The 22,224-nt window shown below is 35.2% G+C and overlaps 2 protein-coding genes across 2 annotated transcripts; both read right to left on the bottom strand.

Annotated features, from left to right (window-relative positions):
• Positions 1 to 510: 510 nt before the first annotated feature.
• LOC110931837 lies at positions 511 to 1,098 on the bottom strand. Its single transcript, XM_022175210.1, has one exon. The coding sequence runs from the start codon at positions 1,096 to 1,098 to the stop codon at positions 511 to 513; it is 588 nt and encodes a 195-aa protein (XP_022030902.1).
• Positions 1,099 to 6,188: 5,090 nt separating this feature from the next.
• LOC110929409 (eupatolide synthase-like) lies at positions 6,189 to 11,766 on the bottom strand. The gene is made up of 3 exons (XM_022172560.2): positions 11,473 to 11,766; positions 7,628 to 8,809; positions 6,189 to 6,952 (listed from the first exon to the last, which is right to left on the bottom strand). The coding sequence occupies exons 2-3, from the start codon at positions 8,522 to 8,524 to the stop codon at positions 6,344 to 6,346; spliced, it is 1,506 nt and encodes a 501-aa protein (XP_022028252.2). The 5' UTR covers positions 8,525 to 8,809; positions 11,473 to 11,766; the 3' UTR covers positions 6,189 to 6,343.
• Between the last annotated feature and the right edge of the window lie 10,458 nt (positions 11,767 to 22,224).

Raw genomic sequence — 22,224 nt, 5'->3', positions numbered from 1 at the left:
CACGCCTCCAAGCGGTAGTACTCCGCGGGTGGATTTTGGGGGTGTGACACACCGCGCCTTTTGCTTCAAGTCCCGATAACCAAGATTATCCAACTTGCCTAGCCGTCTTTTGACTTCGCTTAATGACCAAGCCTCTTCTTCCAGCAAATCCCGATCCTCCATAGTTTGATCCAAAACTCTCATCTCTTGCTCCAATATAACCCTTTCCACCTTTTCTTTGGCTTTACAGTCAATCACCCATCTAGAGATAGCATCTCGCAATACCTTGAATTTAGACAATAACCTCGCGTCCGGAGTCCCATGAAACGAGCCATCATCAATCGTCTTCTTAACCAACGTCCCAAAGTCTTCTCTACCAAGCCAAGAGTTGAAAAACCTAAACGGTTTGGGTCCAAAATTCTTGGTAGGTCCGATTTTCAAAACCAACGGGCTATGATCCGGCTTGTTCCTTTCGAGAGCAATATATTCCGAACACGGCCAATCCATAAAGAACTCCCAATTAACAAAAATTCAGTCAATGCGGCTCAATTTATTCCCTGCAACAAACGTAAAACGCCTCCCTTTCAAGGAGTACTCATGAAGATTTGATTCATCAATAAAATCGTTAAACTCATTAGCCTCGCCCACATTAAACACAGAATTCCGCCTATCCTCGGCACACCTAACCGAATTAAAATCACCTGCCACAATCCACCTCCCATTACCCTCCCCGATCAGGCTACAAATTTCCCTCCAAAGCGCTCGTTTAGAGACTAAATTCTGAGGAGAATAAACATTTAGAAAATGAAACAAACTACTCTTTCCTTTCACAGTTCCCGACACTAAAAGCCAATTATTATTCTTGACCACCCTTTCCATAGTAAAGACTTGAGAATCCCAGATCGATAGTAACCCACCCGACCTTCCAGACGACGGAACCCAATCAAAAGAATGGTCACCATAACCCCAGAACCGCCCCACATCCACCGAATCCATAGAAACATATTGCGTCTCTTGTAAAACAATAAAACTAACCTCATGATGGACCCGAAGACCACGAATCCAATCAGCTTTGCTTGAAACCCCTAACCCACGAATGTTCAATGACAAAACATTCATTGAACACCTACTTGATAACCTTCGGAAACAAGAACCTCTTTAACATTAGAAACAAAATCTTGCAAATTCCAACACCTAACACCTTACTTAATTCAGTGGTCTTCTCCAACTCCACATCAATAGGACCTTGGTGTTGCAAAGGATCGACCGCACTACAAGTCATCGAAGGCTCCAGAGCCTCTTCCTCGATGTTGCTAGCCACCGCCGTATTAGAAGACAACCCTTTATTAAGATCCGGTGTTAAGAACACACCTTCATCACCTGACTCATTACCCCTAGACACCTCCGCAGGAACATGCAAAACACCAATAAGCCTATCAATATCAAACATATCGTTATTCTCCCTTGGTCGCTTCTTAGGTCGCTCACTAGAACCGCTACCCCCACTCCGATTAGTAACCAATGACTTCCGTCTAAACTTCTTACGTCCCGTGCCTTTCAACACAGGAGCACTTATATTATCAACATTATCATTCTCAACCAGCACCTCATTAGAAAAATCATGTACATTCGAAGGCTCGCTGACCACCTCGTTAGGAATATCATTCGCACAACCATCCAAACCATTACCATCGAAATCCCCGACTGAAACATCGTTAGCTTGAGAACATTCTCCCTCTTCACGGTTCACAGTATTAACATCATCCTGCACAATATTATCATGACACTTATCCTCCTCTGGTAACACCGAACCGTCATCCTCTTCATCCTCCGCTACACATTCCGGCATCCATTCCCCTAAATCTTCATCCACCCACACTTTAAAAATTCTTCCCCTCCAATTAATGTCCACCCGATCCGCAATCCGTTTGCACTCTTTACTCAACACACCGATTAGAGCATATGAAAAGTTATTGTCATCACCTGATAAAGAAGCCGATTGTACCACCTTACCAAACCTGCTGCCAATCAAATCGAACACCCCGTCTAGCGCCAACTGAGCCGGAATCCCATAAACTTGGAACCAAGCAATCCTCCCCTCCTCCACACTTGCATTGTCAGACCAAACGTCTAAGAACTCAAACCATTTGGACCAAGTATCTTTATAATTCAGGAAAACATCCCTATCCCCACTGTCGTAGAAAACCAACACCACTGAAAGACCTCCCAGATACTTTATGTCTAAAGATCTCCATCCACACGTCCGAATCAACTTTTTCAAGGAAGTTAACGTGTGAAAATTCACCACCCTACCCGTAAGAGCACAATCCCTCCAATGAGAAAACCGTTCCACCGAATCATCCACCTTAATCACATCCACTTTATTCCGATTTAACAAAGAATCGACAAAGGAGCGCCCGTTACCAACTGAAGCATTAACACCTCCATTCCCATCGGATCCTTCAGAAACAGGATTTTCATGACCACTAGGGTTAGCATGGCTATTGACAGGAGCCGACGTCGCCGTCCTCCTATTAACAGAATCCGGCCTATCTACTTTCTCACCATCCACAAACCGAGCAATCGCAATAAACAACTTATACGACCCGATCCATACATCCGATAACTCGTCTCCCAACCGTTTGACATCTTTCACATCGGAAAACGATACGAAAGCAAACCTCTTACCCCATTTATCCAGCTTTCTAGCGATATAGGAACCTTCATAACGACCAAAACTACCCAGCACCTCTTTTAAATCTTGCGAAGAACACTTCGGGGGAAGATTTGAAACGAAAAACTTCGATAAAACCTTATTATTACCTTGAGCCTGACGATCATTACGTTTCCCTTTCCGATTACGTGGTTGTTCCCATTCTTCTGAATCCATGCCGCCGTGGATCGCCCGAGAAATTCGGATCGATTAGGGTTTTTGCTTTAAGTTGGATACCCCTGGATAGCCCCTGATCTTACCAATGGTACGCATACATTAGGGTTTCCGCGATTCAACGAGAAAGCTGCGAAATTAGATACCAAACACTTCAATTCGAGCGGTTAGGGACTCGGAGCGTTAAACTTTTTGATCTTGGACTCAAACAACTTTGTTTTTATGTATTTAGGTAATTGAATTGAGAAGGGCAGAAGACTGCACATGGATTAAAACAATAGAAAGTTCATAAGTTGATGGGCTAGGTTTTAAGTGAACTTGGGCTGCCAGGTAGGAAACCGAAAGAAAAAAAACTAATTTTTTTTAAAAGAAAAAAAACTAATTAACTATAATAATAAAAGAAAGGAGATATTAGACCATAAAGTATACCTTAATCTTTTGTAACTCTATATAAGCGTTGCATTACCTGTTTTTTCCCTTTTTACTTCACCTTATTCAAAGAAAATGGTTTAACCTTTATAACTCTACATCATCCACTATTTTTTTAATTATTTTAATATTAAATAATAAATATTTAAATAAAATACAAAACAAATAACAATAATATACTTGTTAGCTAAAATAAACATTGATAATAAAAAAATATTAATTTCTTATTCTTTTTTTTTCTAAGTTTACATGTTAACCAAGAGAGGTTTAACACCCCTTAACATAGGGAAGAAGTGGTTTGAAAGACATGTTAATTTGTCATATCATCTTTAACCCCAATGAAGTTAGATTACACCCCAAGACCTTATGGTTAGAACTGGAAGTATAGATTAATGTCATGTGTATTAAATTTAGTCAAACATATAATTGTTTGATAGAATACTTAAACTTGTTTATAATGAGTTTTGTGTTTACATTGTTTGAAGAAAAAAAAAAAAGAATCATGACAATCACACAAGTGTATCAATTCCAACCTAAGATACTTTATTTAGGGAAACGAACAATTGAACAATTGCCTGTTAGTGCCTATAAAGAAGTTATGCCAGCATAGTGGATTAGTATGGATCGTTTCATTACGAGTTGTACTTGTTATGTTATCAAGCCTAAAATCGGTTCACAGTATTCTTGAGTTATGTTTATTTCTTGTTTTGTAGTTAAATTGTGAATTAGGTTCACAGTAGTTTAGTTCAGAAACACCTTTCGAATTTTTATTTTCAGAGTTAATTACTGTTTTCGTCCCAGTGGTTTGTCAAAAATCACTATTTCAATCCACTAATTTAAAAATTGCGATTTCAGTCCATGTGGTTTCACTTTCGTAACCATTTTAGTCCATGTGGTTTCACTTTCATAACCATTTCAATCCATTTATTCTGTTAGTACAGGGACTGAAATGGTTACGAGGTGGACTGAAATGGTTACGAAAGTAAAACCACAGGGACTGAAATCGCAATTTTTAAACTAATGGACTGAAATAGTGATTTTTGACAAACCACAGGGAAGAAAACAGTAATTAACTCTTATTTTTACAATCAAACAAAACTTGTTTTGCTAACCAAACGATTACCAAAGATCTTGTAATTTAGTAGTATCAAGGTGTGAAGCCAAGGTGTCCTTTGTCTTAAAGCTAAGAGTTCAAGTCTTCATGGTAGACATATTTGTAGATTCACGAGTATAATTAAAGTGTGTGTGTGTGGGGGGGGGGGGGTTATACTTAAAGTAAGAGTGTAACGGGTTAGTGAGTTAGTCTATAAAAAACAACAATGTTTCTCGCGGATACAATACCCGACTTTGTAAGTCCCGAAAACGGATCAATTCAACAATATCACAACTAGTTTGATTGAATGGTGGAATCATACAATCAAACTTAATTCTAGAACAAGAGGTAAAATAATGGAGATGATCAAGATAATCAAAACTTCAACTGGCATACAATATGAACTGTCTAATACAAGTTTCAGCAAAACACAACAGAATCAACAACCTAAAAAAGTATGCTAAGACATGTATTTATAGGGGAGCTAAGCCCAACACTCCCCCTAAACCCTATCCCCCAAGCCCAAGTTACAAGCCCAAAACACTTAACTAACAATTTAGCCCAAATCACTAAATACTAATAATATATAAACCTTCAAGGGCCCAATAATCTCCCCCTAGGTTTATAACATTATTGTTCTTCAAGTAAAAGATCCAACAGCTGTATCTGCTCCTGGTTGATCAACTGCATCCACGTACAACTTAGCACCAATCACATTTGCCACTGCACTCGTTCATGACTTCACACATATCTCATATTTCTCATTTGTACGTATCTGATTCCTGCTCAAGACATCTAAATCTTCTTCATGAAAACTTATTAGATCCAAAGTATCAGCTAGACAATATGGAGTTTCCTCAGTCACAGTTATGGCTTCACCCATCTTTGGATCATATACCCTGAATTTGAAGTTCTTGAGAACTCCCTTTGGAAATTTAGGGGCAGTTGGAATGATCTTTTCCTTTTCGGTTGGAGGCCAGATAACTTTTTAACAGTTCGTCCTGTATGTTTAATTTTTTTTTGTACCTTTAAAAACAAAAAAAAAAGTAATAAATTAAGTATAATATATATACATATACACACCCAATTATAATTAAATATATATACACAGATTGCCGAAGCTTTATCTCCGGCCCCCATCGATTTTTCGCTCGTAATGATAATTTTACCAAACTTATGATTATTTTAAGTGTAAAATATTATCTTTTTTAAGAGTTCGGCCCCCATCGATTTGAATTTTCAAAGTCCACCCCCACTGAGTTTTCGTTCAAGCTCCGGCACTGTATACACACACCATACACACTCTTTCTCTTCTATAATTCTCTCTTCTTCACATCCACCTCCATCACCACCACCACCACCACCACCACCACCACCACCACCACCACCACCAGTGCCCCCTCAACCACCCCGTCTATCTCGACACTCGTACCTTATCTCCCCTAGTCGACCCGTCATACTAAACATTAGTACCACTCGCCTCTCCCGTTGAACCAAACATGATTCATTTATTATTATTTTTTTTTTAAAGGTAAAACAGAAAATATAAAAAATAAGTGTGTAAATACATAAATGTGTGTGTATATATGTATATGTGTTTTATTTATAATTATTTTTATTTAAAGATAAAAGTAAATTTTATAAAATTAAAAAACAAAAGAATAAATGGGAAAGTGTCGAAATCGTCATGAGGTTTGAGAATTGTAAAAATCCTCCATGGGAGTTAATGATACATTTTAAGTGAGTTAGTGATTTAGATGAAAATGGAACATGGTCCAGTTATAAAAAGTTTCAATTTTGGTTCTTTATTTTTTCCAACAACATTTTCATGTTATTTAACTTATACTTGTAAATGTACGTACAAACACATTTACATAAAGGATATATAACTATAAAACATAAAGGTAAAGTAAAAATACATCATCAAATACACGGAAAAACATGAAATGAAATTACTAAGCTTGTGTATTGTGCTTGATGGGCACAAGGTAAAGAGGTGTTTTCTTAGTAACAAGTAAGGAACCTTCTTCTTCCATGTTGAAATCTTCAAGTGTAAGTCCTGGTGGAAGTTTCCAGTCTATGCTGTAAAGAAGGTTTGCTAGCACCACCTCAATGTTTAAAGTGGCAAAGTTATACCCTGGGCAGGCCCTTCTTCCCCCTCCAAATGGTACCATGTGAAACTGCTCCAACACATGATTTTCAAACCGATCAGGATGGAACTCGTTTGCGTTTTCTGTCCAGACTTTCGGATCTTTTGCAATCCCCCATGCATTGATCAACACTTTTGTCCCAGGGAGGATGTCGTACCCACCGATTTGAATATGGCTTACGCAATCGCGTGGAATCAAAAATGGTGAAGGCCCATGCCGTCTTAGTGTCTCCTTTACCACATATTTCAGATATGTCATCTTTGATGTATCTGTTTCATCTAGTCGAGCTTTGTTTCCTGCGTTGCTTCGAATTTCGTCTTGCAACTTGTGCATGACTCTAGGATTTTTAACAATCTCAGACATTGCCCACACCAATGTCAGATAACTTGTATCAATCGCTCCATTGTACACATTCTGAAACGATACGATTTAGCTAAACGCGATGATATTTATTACAAAATGATATATTATTAGAAGAAACATATCTAATAAAAATTGTCTAATGCTTTATAATCTTATAGGTCTTATATACAAATATTTATGTTATTTATGAAAAACAAAACGGTAAACCAATTAGTTCATATATGTTCTTTTAACTTCCAATCGATTACCTATATATCTCTAGGTAATATGATCTAAACATAACTTACACATGTGTAAGTTCTAGGCGGAGGATAGAAAGGAAAACCCATATTAGTTAAGAAAACTAAAAAAACACCAAATGAATAGATCTTCTTTTGGCACGTGTTACACTTTTTTGCAGACTGTGTTACATACTGTTATATGGTGTTATATAGTGTTATATGGTGTTATAAGACTATATTTTGTCTAATAGCATGTCTATGATAGATGTATAGTGTTATATTTGTTATATAATGCTATATAGTGTTACATAGTGTTATATGGTGTTACATAGTGTTATACAGTGTTTATATGGTGTTATATAGTGTTATATATATTGTTATAATACACTTCTCATACTTCTGGATTAATGTACACTATCCCTACCCTATCTCTGTATTGTCATAAAAATGTGATACCAATAATTTTCTCCTTTTCTACAAATGAATGCAAGTAAATAATACTTACCGACATAATGGCTTTCATTTCTTCCCTGTTCAACAAGGGTCTACATGCATCGATCATATCTTTTTCATCCTCACTTGTATGATCTAAATGCTCATCTATCATCAACTCAAGCAAGTCATTGTAGTTAGCCATATGTTTGTCCACCCTACGAGTCCATCCGCTTAAATCTTCCAAAATCCAACCGTATTTTGGAAATATTTCCGAAAAGGAACCACTAAACAAGATTATCATTTCATCAAGCATCTCTTTCATTGTTTTACCCCTAATCTTTACATCTCTATAGCTCTTACCCGTAACAACCTTGGATGTAAAGTCACAAACAAAGTTTCCAAAAACCTTGTTTAGGTTTGTCTCGGTACCATACGGTAGATTATCAAGCATGCTCTTCACCTCCATATCGAGCACCTTTTTAAACGATTTACTCATCCTTGAATTTAGAAACTCGGTTACTAAAACCCTGCGCATATGCTTTGAATGATCACCATATGGCGCCCAAGCAATATCATTGTAGTCGAACGTTAGTCGTCTCAAATTGTTGGAGTACTGTCTGTTAGCGAGTATGTGATCATGCGTTTTAAAGGCTTCGGTCGCCAATGCAGAAGAGGAGATCACAACGACTGGTTGGGAACCCATATGGATATGCATAATGGGTCCGTATTTTTCGGCTAATTTGTATACCGTTTCGTGGAAGCTTTTTCCGATAAGTTGATGCAAGTTCCCGATTAGAGGAAGGCTCGGAGGGCCCGGAGGAAGGTTAAGGCCAGAGGCACCCTTGGATGGCTTCGTCCATAACATGAGGATGCATGAAATGGTGAGGATTACAACGGCTGGAAGAAGCCATGATGGCAAGTATGTCAAGAAATCCATGTCTTGTGTTTTGATGGTTTCTATACACATGCATTTATATATCCATTGTCTATATTGTCAACAATAAGCAACATTAATTATGATACACAAATTTCTATTTTGTACATCCTAATTAATTCCGTTGTACGAGTTTCAATTTTGTACATGCTAATTAATTCCAATAATAGTGTATTTAAAGGAAATAATTTTTGTACAGGTTTCTTGGAAATTCATTCAACCTCAACGCCACATCATCGTTCCTGCCATCTCATCATCCTCCCCAAACATGAGGCGTGCTTCCCCTTCCCCTCTTCCATTTTTTTATATACCTATATTCTATAAAGCATAAAAAGTTTTCGTTAATTAAACAAAATTACACAGCCTAGAAAATAAAAACATAATTTAAATAAACATAGTATAAAAAAACTAAAGCCCACTATCACTTCCTCCTAGTCGTTTCTTGGTGATCTTGTCCTTCATTTTTCAGATCACCACACAATCTCTTTCTGGTACGTTTTCGATGTCGGTTCTCATGAGTCGTAACTCTTCAGTTTCTTGTTTTTTTTGTAGAATTGTATCAAGTTTTGATACATCACTCGAGTTCATTCCCTTTGAACCTGAAGCCTTCTTAGTGACTTTTTTTTTTAGCACCCGATTCCTTCAAATTGACCGCTCCGATTCAAGAGTTAGAGCTTCATCTTCGAATTCAGAGTCATCGTTTATATTGATAGTACAACGTGCATCGGAACTACCCGTATTATAACTCTCTGACTCACTTGTTTTAGATCTTTTCACTTGTGATGCATCATTAGGCACCACTTTCCACTTTGGGCATTTTCTCAATGTTTCACACGGCCTCATGTAATTCAATGGTCCATGTTTCTTGGTGTATTTGACAAGCCAACGACAAAACACTTGTATCATTTTTACCACTTGGATGATTGTTTCATGCATTTTGATATATACCTACAAACAAACCAATTTTTCCGCTTATCTCTCTAAATTTTGAACTAACAAAATGGACAAGTCGATGTGGGGTCCGTTCCATCAATTGGAAAAATTCTTTACAAACTTGTTTATAAAAGCCTTGACGTTTTCAATTACTGGCTACACATTAAAATTTAAAATAATCATTGTTTAGAAATAAAAATACAAAACTTAATTTTGTTACTTTATTTAAAAATAAAATTAAAAATTACACCTTTAGTTGGACCGATAGAAGCTTTAACCCACACTCAGGCAAGCACTTCCAACTCGTCTGGAGTCCAAGAAATGCTTTATGCCTTTCCACTTCCATTTTCTTGAGCTTGTGCTTGGTTTCCTCCTAGTGCTCGGTTTTTCCCTTTCTTATCCTTCTTGGTTTGTGGTTGTGTTTCCGGTATCACATCGTCGACTACAGCTAAAGAAACGAAATCGTGCTCGGGTGCGGTTTGAGTCAGCGGTTGGGGCGGTGGCATTTCTAATAGTTGTGATAGCATTTGCATAGCATGGTGGTGTTGATGGTATTGCATTTTTCAAGCGTTTTGAGCTTGACTAAAACCGCCAAACGAATACGGATCCATTAGTGTCTTGGGGTATACGAGTGGAGGTTGGGTTGAGGGATTAGCGGGTGTGTTGAGAAAGAATGGAGGCGGTTCTGTCGGCTTGGATCCATTTTTTATATAAGATGAAGGTTGTTAAGATATTGGAAAAGGATTTAAGATTGTGTTTTTTTAAAAATAAATGGAATTTTAATAGGATTTTATAATTAATTTAAGGTTTTTTTTTTTTTGTTTTTTTTTTTGTTTTTGTTTTTTTTGTTTTTGTTTTTTTTTTGTTTTTCGACCCTTGCCAACGGATAACTTTCAAACGTTCGGATTTTTTAGATTCAGTTTCACACCTTATAATTAAATAATATACTCTATCAATTCATTCGTATTGATTTTTCTTTAGTAACTTAAAATCAAATTGAATGCACAGGTGTGTTAAATTTTTTTGATGTTTTTTTCATAGAAATTTTGTTGGAAACAAAATTGTATACATAGTAGATTAGCTTTTTGATATCGTAAGCTACAATGAGTGTCTACCGTATTAGTGTCCTAACAAAACAAACTAATACCAAACGAAAAAAATACCAAACGAAAAAGGATGCCTAATTTGAGAATCCCACTAGTAATATTTCATTTCTTATTCCTTGACGACAACCTTGGAACTATGTTTTATGGACCAGGTTTAAAGCTTTATAATATTATTGATATAACAATTAACCATTTATGTATTTATCTAAATCCTAATCACTAAACATAGAGTAAATTACAAGTTTTGTCCTTTACGTTTACACCAAATTGCAGGCGCTGTCCTTTAGCGCAAAAGTTGACAAGTTTTGACCTTAATGTTCCAAAATCTTGCACGTTATATCCTTTAGGCCAAACCCAGTTAGATTTTTTGGTTAAATCTGGTCATTTGCCTTGCACATAAGGACGTTATTGTCATTTTACCTCCCTAAAGACTGTTAAGTAAATAACTGATAATCAAGGGACTAATTGGGTACGAAATAAAAAATAAAATTTAAATAATTAAAAACCTAAAATATCTCTCTCTGACTATCTCTCTCCATCTCTTCTCTCTCTCAACAATATCTCCTCTCCTTTCTCTCTCTCTCTTCACCCACTACCACCACCTTCCACCACCACCTCCACCTCCCACCACCAACACCCACCGCCGCCACATCCCATCTCCCACCACCACTAGATCTGAATCACCACCACCACTACCTCCATTGATACCAGAACCCTAATTTCACATAAACAGTCTATAAAAATGATTGCCTGGAAACTGAAAATTGACAGCAAAGATGAAGACAATGATACCAAGGGGAATCATAAACAAAAATATAATTTGAACAAATATAAGAAGCACTTAAGGCAGGCAGGCAAGAACATCAATCAATTGACACCATAAATCACCTCACAAAGTGGAGAACATGATAATCACAAACTGTGGGGAACTGAAAATCATACCTGGTTCTGTATGAAATCAATCGATATGAGCGATAAAGAAAGAGGAGGCAGAGAATTGTGGGCCAAGGCTGAAGAATGGTGCGCCCAGATGCGTGTTTTCTGTTTGGCATTTGCATCTGCATCTTCTACGTCTGGAGGGTGGATTATGAATGAACAAAGGGGCAAGGCCAAGGGCAACTAAAGAGTTTTTTGTGTGTGAATGATTTTTTAGCACCCCTAGATTTTTGTATGATGTTGTGTGTGAGTGATTCCGGCAGGTGACAGAGATAGAAGAGGGAGGGATAGGGAGTTTTTTTAATTAGTTTTTTTATTTATATCTTATTTTTTATTCTTTTTACACATTTAGTCTCTAAAGAGGTGAAATGACAATAATACCCTTATGTGCAAAGCACATCACCATGTTTAACTAAAAAATCTAACTGGGTTTGACGTAAAGGATATAATGTGCAAGATTTTAGAACATTAAGGACAAAACTTGTCAACTTTTACACTAAACGACAGCGCCTGCAATTTGGTTTAAACATAAAGGACAAAACTTGAATTTACTCCTAAACATATTCTAGTAAAAAATAGGAAAAACATCTCCATCGAGATTATTTCCATAAAGAATAGTACAAACATATACAATAGGGTGTGTATATTAAACCTATACAATAGGGTGTATATATTCACATACTTTGATGCCTATCTACACACCAAGTGGGACCCTTATATACGCGACGTACTCTGTACGCAGCATACAACAATTTTTTTCAATTTCCAAGAGAATCTCTGATTGTGTCCTACTATGGTCTATACGCTGCGTACAAGTCTATACCTTGTTTAGGGTCTATATGTAGTCCAAACCAGGGGTAAAATGATCTTTTTTGTATACGCCTATATGTAGCGTATATAAAGATTTTTTTTTTACATTTCTTTACAATATTTATCGTTTTAACAAAGTTCTTTAATAGGTACTTTAAAAAAACATTGTTAAGCATTGTATCGTATAGTATAGTATAAGTCTCGTATAGGTCCCGTATAGGCCTCGTATAGGTCTATGGATGTAGTATCATATCATATCATATAGTGTAGTATAAGTCTCGTATAAACCTATAGGTGTAGTATAATATCATATCATATCTTATCGTATCGTATAGTGTCGTATCGTATAGTATCGGATAGGTGTAATATATGTCATGTATATGCCTATAGGTGTATTATAGTACAGATACTATAACATCATATCGTAGTATAGTTGTAGCATATATATGCCTGTAGGGGTAGTATAGGTCTTGTATAGGCTTATAGGTGTAGTATATGTCTCGTATAGGGCTGTAGGTGTAGTATAGTAATATATCATATGGTATCATGTATTATCGTACAATGTAGTATCGTATCGTATAGTATAGTATAATATAATCCTCATATAGGTCCCTCATAGGCCTATAGGTGTATTATGGTATAGTATACTATAGTATCGTATCGTATAATTGTAGTATAGGTTAGGTATAGGATTATAGGTGTAGTATAGGTCTTTTATACGCCTATAGGTGTACTATAGTATATTATCGTATCGTATCGTATTGTATAGGTCTAGTATAGGTCTATATGGGATCTATACTACACTATATGATATGACACGAAACTACACCTATACGCTTATACGGGACCTATAGGAGGCTTAAGTTATACTACACTATACGACACGATACTACATTAATAGGCCTATATGTGAATTATAGTATACGATACTACACCTATAGGCCTATATAAGGCCTATACGAGGAGCTATATTACACTATATGATACGATATCACACTTATAGGCTTTTACGATATAGCACCTATAGGTCTATATAGGCACCAAGGGTGTACCAATAGTTTCAACCTATAGAGTATTGTTTGTTGTAATCTAGTTTTACCACTAATATAATTTGTTTCCTGGCGTTCGCACCCACTCTAGACGATCAAGCGTCATTATTGACAAATGCTTGCACGTTGTAATTACTGACTGCTACTAGCCATAGTTGAACTAGTTTATAGAACATTATAATTTGTCTCTATAATGTTAGGAATTTTTAAGTTTTAATGGGTGTAAAAAATGAAAGTATACCCCTCTCATGGTGTCATGCGTCAATATTATGAAAATCAGATGTAAAAGTAACATTTATATGCCACATGAGTTGAACATCAAAATTGTTCAGGAGATGTTAAAAATAAAAGCCTCATCTACCCTCGTCGTTCTCCTCCCTACATGTATCTCGCAAAGAAATAAAATGAGACTTGTTTGATGGGTCATCCATTGAGGCCCCTTGCGATATCTTCAGGTGAGAACCAGCCATTCACCCATTCCTTCCACCTTATGATTGCATATCACCAGTTTTTTCCTGGCATAAAATAATTAAGGGTGCCCCTAACTTCCAACTAGTTGTTGGGAATATTTCCCATAAAATGTTGAAGAAAACACCTTGGAAGATTTTAAAATACAAAAATTCTAAAGGTAATATAATGATGTGTTGGGACTTGGGGTATGTTTGTTTTAACCTGATTGAATTGGTAAGGGTAAAGGGGGTGCACCCCTCATGAGATTTGGGGGGGGGGGGGGGGATTTTTACCCACCAAATTATGATGTGTCATGTTAATTCCGCTCTCATGGGTATGTTGTTTTGACCTGATTGAATTGGTAAGGGTAAAGAGGGTGCACCCTTCATGAGATTGGGGGGGGGGGGGGGATTTTCACCCACCCAATTATGATGTGTCATGTTAATTCCGCTCTCATACACCACTTTTGCACAAAAAACATAAGGAATGGTTTCACCCAAACCATTTAAAAAAAAGAAAAAGGTATGATTGGTTGAAAGATAGTGGGCCTCACCATTACACCCTCTTTGTGACAACTCGTACGCTTCACCTTGTATAATCCTTTTTCATTTCACCTTACGATGTAATTTAGAGAAACTGATTTAATGTGCTAAATATATTTGCATTGCTTATATATATATATATATATATATATATATATATATATAATGTAAGTATCTATAGAAAACCCACTTTAATTTAGAAAACCCGGGAAACTCAAAGCTCCCGATGTTTTTTTTTTTTTTTTTGAAAAATTTACACATGTTATATACATGTTTTTAAGGGTTTTGGGCAAAAAAATCAAAAAAAGCGCCGAGTAGATATTTTTAAAAAAAATAAACAAGTTTTAGTGTAACACATGTTACAAATATGTCAGATGAATGTAACATGTGTTACACAAAAACTTGTTTATTTTTTTTTAAAATATCTACTCGGCGCTTTTTTGATTTTTTTTTGCCCAAAACCCTTAAAAACATGTATATAACATGTGTAATTTAAAAAAAAAAAAAAAACATCGGGAGCTTTGAGTTTCCCGGGTTTTCTAAATTAAAGTGGGTTTTCTATACATCCTTCCCCTATATATATATATATATATATATATATATATATATATATATATATATATATATATATATATACAGGGTAAGGTTCATGTGAGAACCACCCTTATTGCGAGAACCGCGAGAACCAATGTGAACACAAAACAAAATCTAAAAAAAAAAATCAAAAAAACACTCAAAATTTTTTTTTTAATATTTTTCTTAAAAAAATCGCTATATTTCGTTACCATAAAAAAAACTTTTTTTTTTTCAAGTATTAGTTATCCATGCACATGTGCATATGTATCATTACTTCAACAAATTCGGTAATACGTTATCAGGAATAGACAATTGCACTTTAATTTACAATACCATTCGTAATACACTACTTTTTACATTACCAATATTTAAAATGCACATGTGCATCATTAGGTAACCATGATATAACGTGTTTTGATACAAAAAGTTTGTGATTTTGAATGGATAAGTAGGCCCATATACGTGTTTTTTGGTTATTATATCTAGTGGTTGATGGTTTGGTTATAGTTGTCAATTTATGATGTAATATGTTGATTGGATGGTATAAATGGTGTTTACATACATGTAATAAAGTCAAAATATTGGTAATGTTATTGTATTATGGATGGTAGGAGGTAATGGTATTGTATTATGGATGGTAGTAGGTAATGGTAGTGTATTATGGATGGTATGATAGACGAAAGGGAAAGTGTATTCAAAGTAGTGTGCCAAAACACCTTATTTCATGTTGATACGTATAGATGCACATGTGCATTTATAATATTGGTAATTTAAAAAGTATTGTATTACGCATGGTAGTGTAAATGAAAGTGTAATTGTCTAATAGTTGTAATGAATTACGGAATTTGTCAAAGAAATGACAAAAATGCACATGTACATGTTTGTGTATTATGGATGGAATGATAGATGAAAGAGAAAGTAGTGTACAAAAACACCTTATTTCATGTTGATATATATAGATGCAAATGTGCATTTCTAATATTGTTAACGTAAAAAGTAGTGTATTACACGTGGTAGTGTAAATGAAAGTGCAATTGTTTAATATTTGTAATGAATTACGAAATTTGTCAAAGAAATGATACAAATGCACATGTGCATGGATAAGTGTGACTCGGAATTTTTTTTTTTTGAATTTTTTTTTTTGAATTTTTTTTTTGTAAACGAAATATAGCAATTTTTACAAAAAAGATAGTAAAAAAAATTTGGTGTTTTTTAGAATTTTTTAGGTTATACTGTTTGTGTTCACACTGGTTCTCGCAATAAAGGTGGTTCCTAATGGATCATTCTCCTATATATATATATATATATATATATATATATATATATATATATATATATATATATATATATATATATATATATATATATACATACACACACTAGTAGGGTGCCCGCGTGATGCGGCGGGGGAGAAACTTTGGATTGCGGCACTCGTTTCTGTTGGTTTTCTTATTCGTATAATATTTATGATAACATTATTGTGGTGGATATATGTCATTAGTGTTACACATATGTAAAGTTTTGTTTTTTTTATAAAAATTAATAATCAAAAGACAAAAAATATTGTTTTTTTTTTATAAAAATTGATAATCAAAAGACAAAAAATAAAATATAAGTTGTTATAATTGTAAAGTATGTTTATTTTATTGGTTAAATTATAAAGTATAATTTTATTATTTAAAGTTCATAACTTTTTCAAAATATCCATATAGTACTTATCCAATAAACTTTAAGTTTAAAATTTTCGTTTTTATAAAAATAAAAAATAGTATTTGACTCGTAAGTACGTTTTAGAGCTTTAACTTAAATTGTTAAATTTTGGTTTTTTACAGATATAAAAAATTTATATTTTTATAAAATTTCAAGAACTGTTTTTATAAAAAAATAGGATGCTAAGAGTTATATCTTTATTAACTTTGTATCATACTAAGTTCAGATTTTTAGTTCCTAACTAATCTTATCTATATGAGTCTACTTTTAACTTATAATCCCTAAAAATATGCAACACAATCAACTATGTATCTAGTCAAGTTGGTAAAGAATTCTTTTAAAATTGACTAATATTATCTAAAAACAATATAGTTAAACTTATAATTCCTAAAAATTTGCAACACAATTTAGTATTTATCTAGTAAAGATATAAATTTCTGGAGTATTTTATTTATATTACCTGTTACAAAAAATGTTTATAAAATAATCATTTTTTTATAAAAACAAAATCTTGTGTTTATAAATAAAGTAAAAAATTGTTTTACATGTAAGACCCAGTTTAAAATACTCGTTCTTAACAGCAATTAAGCTTTACATAATAAGCTAAAAGTAGTCTTTACAAAAACTTTCAATATTCGAAGGTCATTAACAAAATATATACTTGTTTAACCTACTAACAATGTTCCAGATTAAACTACTATTGTTTACAATATAACAAAACATGGATCAAGTGCGGAAGCGTAACGTTAGGTGTTCGGTTCGAATCGATTGCTTGATCTTCATCCTTTACTTGGGTACCTGAGAACTAACATTTTAAACAAGCATTAGTACTATCACTCTTGGAAATTTACGTATTCGAAATCAGGTCCGAACACTGGTTCGAGAAAATGATCAAACAAATTTTGTCAAACAGGGCTCCACCGTAATTTACGGTGTCACCGTAAATTACGGTGGCTTCTGGACATTTGGGGCCTACCGTAACACAGTAGGAATTCACCGTAAAGAATTGCAGGCCACCGTAAATTACGGTACTACCGTAATTTACGGTAGACCCTGCACATCACTCCCTTGTTTAAAATGCAGTTTTCTTGCTGATTCGTTATAAGTCGAAACAGCACCAATTCGCATAAATTACTGAGCGGCTGGGCTAGTACTTCATACTTGTGTTTTGTTTATAACATTACTCAACTATTCTTGAGCGGGCATGCTTACGAAATCGACTTACACACTAGATTACAAGACTTATTATTTAATTGTTTATACTATTTTCATGCATCGGATCTGCACCTTAGCTCCTATATCAAGAACAAGGTTTCTTAATTTGGGTATGGTGTTCGTTACACGGCATACTCGTCATGTAATTCACGCATTATTTAATAGTGTCATGCTTCGTGCTTATTACCAAAACTTGTTTGACCCGTTTGGGTGTTAAACTTACACACCATTACGGATAAGTAAGATTTCATGCATTTTCACTTGTTTTGACCCATTTACTTGTTTAAGACACTAGTCATATTCGTGACGTATTGGTAAATCTTGGTTGTCGTGTTTCAAAATTGACTACATAAAACTAACAATAAGGTATAATGTAACGAAACAATAAATTTCGTACCTTTAGAGCGCGCCTTTTCCTCGTGAATTCCCCTCGGCTTGTCCGCTAGATGAACCGGACTCTTTGCCTAGAAAATTCAGTTTTCACAACATGTTTAGAACTCTTTTCATGACTATAATCACATCATTATGGACCATTATCAAATCTGCGTTTTTATCCAAATTTTAACATTTAAGTCCTCACTTAGGCATTTCAACAAACACCTAGCGGGTCAGATTTTCCTACAATCGTTACCAAGTTCGTGGCATGAAATTTAACATCTAATTTCACTTTATTTAACAAGTTTTTACATACATCTTGTCATCTATATTTCTGAATCATTTCACAAATTCAGATTTTGTTAGAACAAGAGTCAAATCTCTAGTATTCACCAAGTTTCCCTCAAGTCCATTTGTTCCCCACATGTAAATCCCCAAACCTTACAAACATGATGCAAAGTTTTGACAAGAAATCACATAGGGTTTAATCCTAGACATCAAATTACTTCAAGATTCATCCATGCATTACATATCTAGGCTAAATTTCAGTTTTTCAAAGTTAACCTAGAATTGTGATGGATCAAAATGCCAAGATTTTACATACCTCTTTGATCTTTACAACAAGGGGTTTGCTAATTCGTGTTTAGAGCTTGATTTGGAACGAGATTGAGGCTTCAATTTGCAGATTTTAGTTGTGAAATTAGGGTTTGGAGAGCTCCTGTTCGCCCCCCTCCTCTCTTGATCGACCAGACTCCCTAATTTGGGAGGTTTGGTTTAATTTTGTTACTATTAGTAGCATAACTTGAGTTTTTGACAAGTTTAGTCCCTTTAACTATGATTTTTCTTTAGTTTTAATTATTTTAACTATAACATGCATTAATTCAAGACTTGGAATTTAACTAGGTTAAATTCCTAGTTGGTAAACTCTTGTTTATCTATTCTTTGAACTTTATAATATACGGGTTTATGTTTTTGGGGTGTTACAAGTCCACCCCCCCTTAAAAAGGGTTTCGTCCCCGAAACCGAATTACGTACCAAATAATGTAGGGTAGAGACGCCGCATCTCCTCTTCGGGTTCCCAAGTAGTGTCTGACCCTTTTCTGTGGTCCCATTTGACCTTGACTTGATGTATCACTTTGTTTCTCAAGCTTTTCTCTTTACGATCTAAAATCGCAATCGGTTTTACTGCATAGTTGAGACTGTTATCCACCTCGATATCATCGTAGTGGACATGAGCGGTCTCGTCGGCCAAACATTTCCGGAGATGTGATACGTGGAATGTGTTATGAATCCCACTCAACTCTTCGGGTAATTCAAGTCGATAAGCTACCTTACCAACTCGTTCAATGATTCTAAATGGCCCAATGAATCTAGGGCTTAACTTCCCCCTTTTTCTGAATCTGATAATACCCTTCCATGGGGAAACCTTTAGCATGACCATATCGCCAACCTGAAACTCAATTGGCCTATTTCTTTTATCTGCGTACGCCTTTTGCCGGTCTTGGGCCGCTTTCAAGTGCGTCCGAACTATGTCGATTTTCGCATTTGTAGCTCGGATTATATCAGTTGGTGCTAGCCCTCGCGGACCCACTTCTCCCCAACATACCGGAGTCCGACACTTTCTGCCATATAATAGCTCATACGGGGCCATTTTAATACTCGCGTGATAGCTATTGTTATATGCGAATTCGACCAAGAGTAAATGGACATCCCAACTACCCCCAAAATCAATAATGCAAGCCCGCAGCATATCACCCAATGTTTGTATTGTTCTTTCGCTCTGCCCATCCGTTTGTGGATGATAAGCAGTGCTAAGGAACAATTTAGTTCCCATCTGTTCTTGGAATTCACGCCAGAATTTCGAAGTAAACCGAGTATCTCTGTCTGATACAATGGATATCGGTACCCCATGCCTTGCTATGATTTCATTGGTGTATACCTCCGACATTTTCTCAGATGTATAAGTTTCACGAATCGGAATAAAGTGGGCGCTTTTAGTTAACCTATCCACGACCACCCAAATTGTGACAACTGGCAAAAATAATGGTAATTCCGTACAACTTAAACACTTGATTTAACGTTAATTTCTCTCTTTACGATTTAATTATTGCATGATTAGGTCGTATAAGTTCTAGCAATCGTAGGACATGGTTAAAAATGCTAAACAATATTAACACATTCGCTATGTCGCGAGAAAACCGCAAACTATGTCCTAATATGTTGGCAAAATGCTGAAAACATTATCCACCTGAGCACACTATTCATGCCAGCAAGTTCCGAAAACTGTCGGAACGAGCAACGAAGGGCACAGACGCTCTTAGTAGATGGAATACGAATAAAAATCCCTAATTAGGGACGCTAAACATTTAAAACACCTTAACTTTCCGGTGAACGCTTACAATTGCACTTTGTCCGCTCTGCGCCAAAATATAACCAAAATAAATTTTCCGCGACGCTATAATTTATTATTTTAAGGTTCGTAGGACTTGTAAATAATACTTTACATCATAAATAAGCTTGGGGATATCGATGGGATACCCGAAACATTTACTCCCGGTGTCACGCCGCGACTTTCACACACTGTCCAAACTCGAGCCGATAGGCGAATAAATTATATTCGTACCGTCCAATCTCCTAAACGAGAATGCTAGCAAGCTAGTTAGCGATATTTTGGCGTCATAAACGCCTTAAATAAACGCCATAGCATCGATGGTAAAATAGAACCATCGCTCCCGGTATTATATAACGTCTTTTATATTTCACCCGAGATCGAACCGAGGAGCGAACTAGTGGTATTTTTACCATCCAAAACCAATACCCACTAAACTAGTAAACTAATTAGACTTTATTTAAAACCCTAAACTATCATTAACACCCAAATTACCCTAACTAAATTAATTACCTAAATATCTAATATAACATATTAATACATATATGTATGCATATGTTTAAAGAAAAAAAAGAACTCCTACAACTTACCTCCCAAAAATCGGTCATGGGGTGGTCCCACAAGCCACCCTACACACTTGAGGTGATAGTAAAAATCTTTGGTGAAGCATGGTGCAAGATTTGTTTTTTTGACTTAACCATTACTTGCAAGAATATAACCATCTAACACCACCATTCCCTCATCATCTTCCACATTAAAAAAAAAAAAAAAAACACATCATACCTCCTTGTCCCTCTCTCATCTACGGATCCCAAACACCCCTTTTAAATTTTTAAACACTTCATTTTAAGCATCTAAAGCCTCTTCTAAGGTGATACAAGAGTGTAGCAGCCATGGAGGAGCATTAGGGATCATTTTGGAGCTTTACACCTTTATCATCTTCATCTACTAGATTCTTGCAAAGTTGTAAGACATCATTCCATACTTTTTAAGCTTTTTAGAATATATAATGTATGTTGATCATCTTGAACAAAACAAAAATCAAAGATTAAAACCCTAACCCCACCATAAAAGTCTACTAAATATGGTGTATATTATGTGGATTATGTTGATTATGTGCTAGATAATGCTTTACATATGTAGATCTTGTTAAAATAGGTTATTTACATAGATGATCTTGTATGATTAAGAACAAAAATAAAGATTTAAACATCTTTATGTTTAAATCTAAACAAGATCATCATTCTTATGAGCCATGAACTTTACTACAACATGAAGATGATTTATTTCAAATGTAACTTTTTTTTTTTAAGATTAAAAAACCATGATTTAAACTATAATAGTCTTGAAAAGTGAGTTAAACAAGTTGTTTAAATAAAAGGTCAAGGTTATAAGTAGGATAAAAATGATGGTTTAATTAATCTTGTTAAAAGACCTAAAATTGTCATAATTTTTATAAAAAAGTATGGTAAAAAAAATATATATGTAAAGTTCATGGAGCATGAAGATGTTTATGTGTAGTGTTCATGCAAAGTTGATAAAATGAAACTTGGTTTGAATTCATCATGATTAAGGGTGCTAAACATGCTTAAAAACACGTTTTAAGACGTGGGGAAAACGCCATAGTTTAGGGGAAACCATG

Source organism: Helianthus annuus, chromosome 3 (genome assembly GCF_002127325.2).
Source record: "Helianthus annuus cultivar XRQ/B chromosome 3, HanXRQr2.0-SUNRISE, whole genome shotgun sequence".
Classification (NCBI taxonomy): Eukaryota; Viridiplantae; Streptophyta; class Magnoliopsida; order Asterales; family Asteraceae; genus Helianthus; species Helianthus annuus.
The sequence above is the reverse complement of the archived record's forward strand: the minus strand, read 5'-3'. Positions and strand labels throughout refer to the sequence as shown.

Bases quoted from the DNA above. Each gene is read 5' to 3' on its own strand.
- LOC110931837 (XM_022175210.1), bottom strand. From the start codon at position 1,098: ATGAATGTTTTGTCATTGAACATTCGTGGGTTAGGGGTTTCAAGCAAA.
- LOC110929409 (XM_022172560.2), bottom strand. From the start codon at position 8,524: ATGTGTATAGAAACCATCAAAACACAAGACATGGATTTCTTGACATAC. The intron at 6,953-7,627 runs GTAAGTATTATT...GTATCGTTTCAG, and splicing joins AAATGAAAGCCATTATGTCG to AATGTGTACAATGGAGCGAT.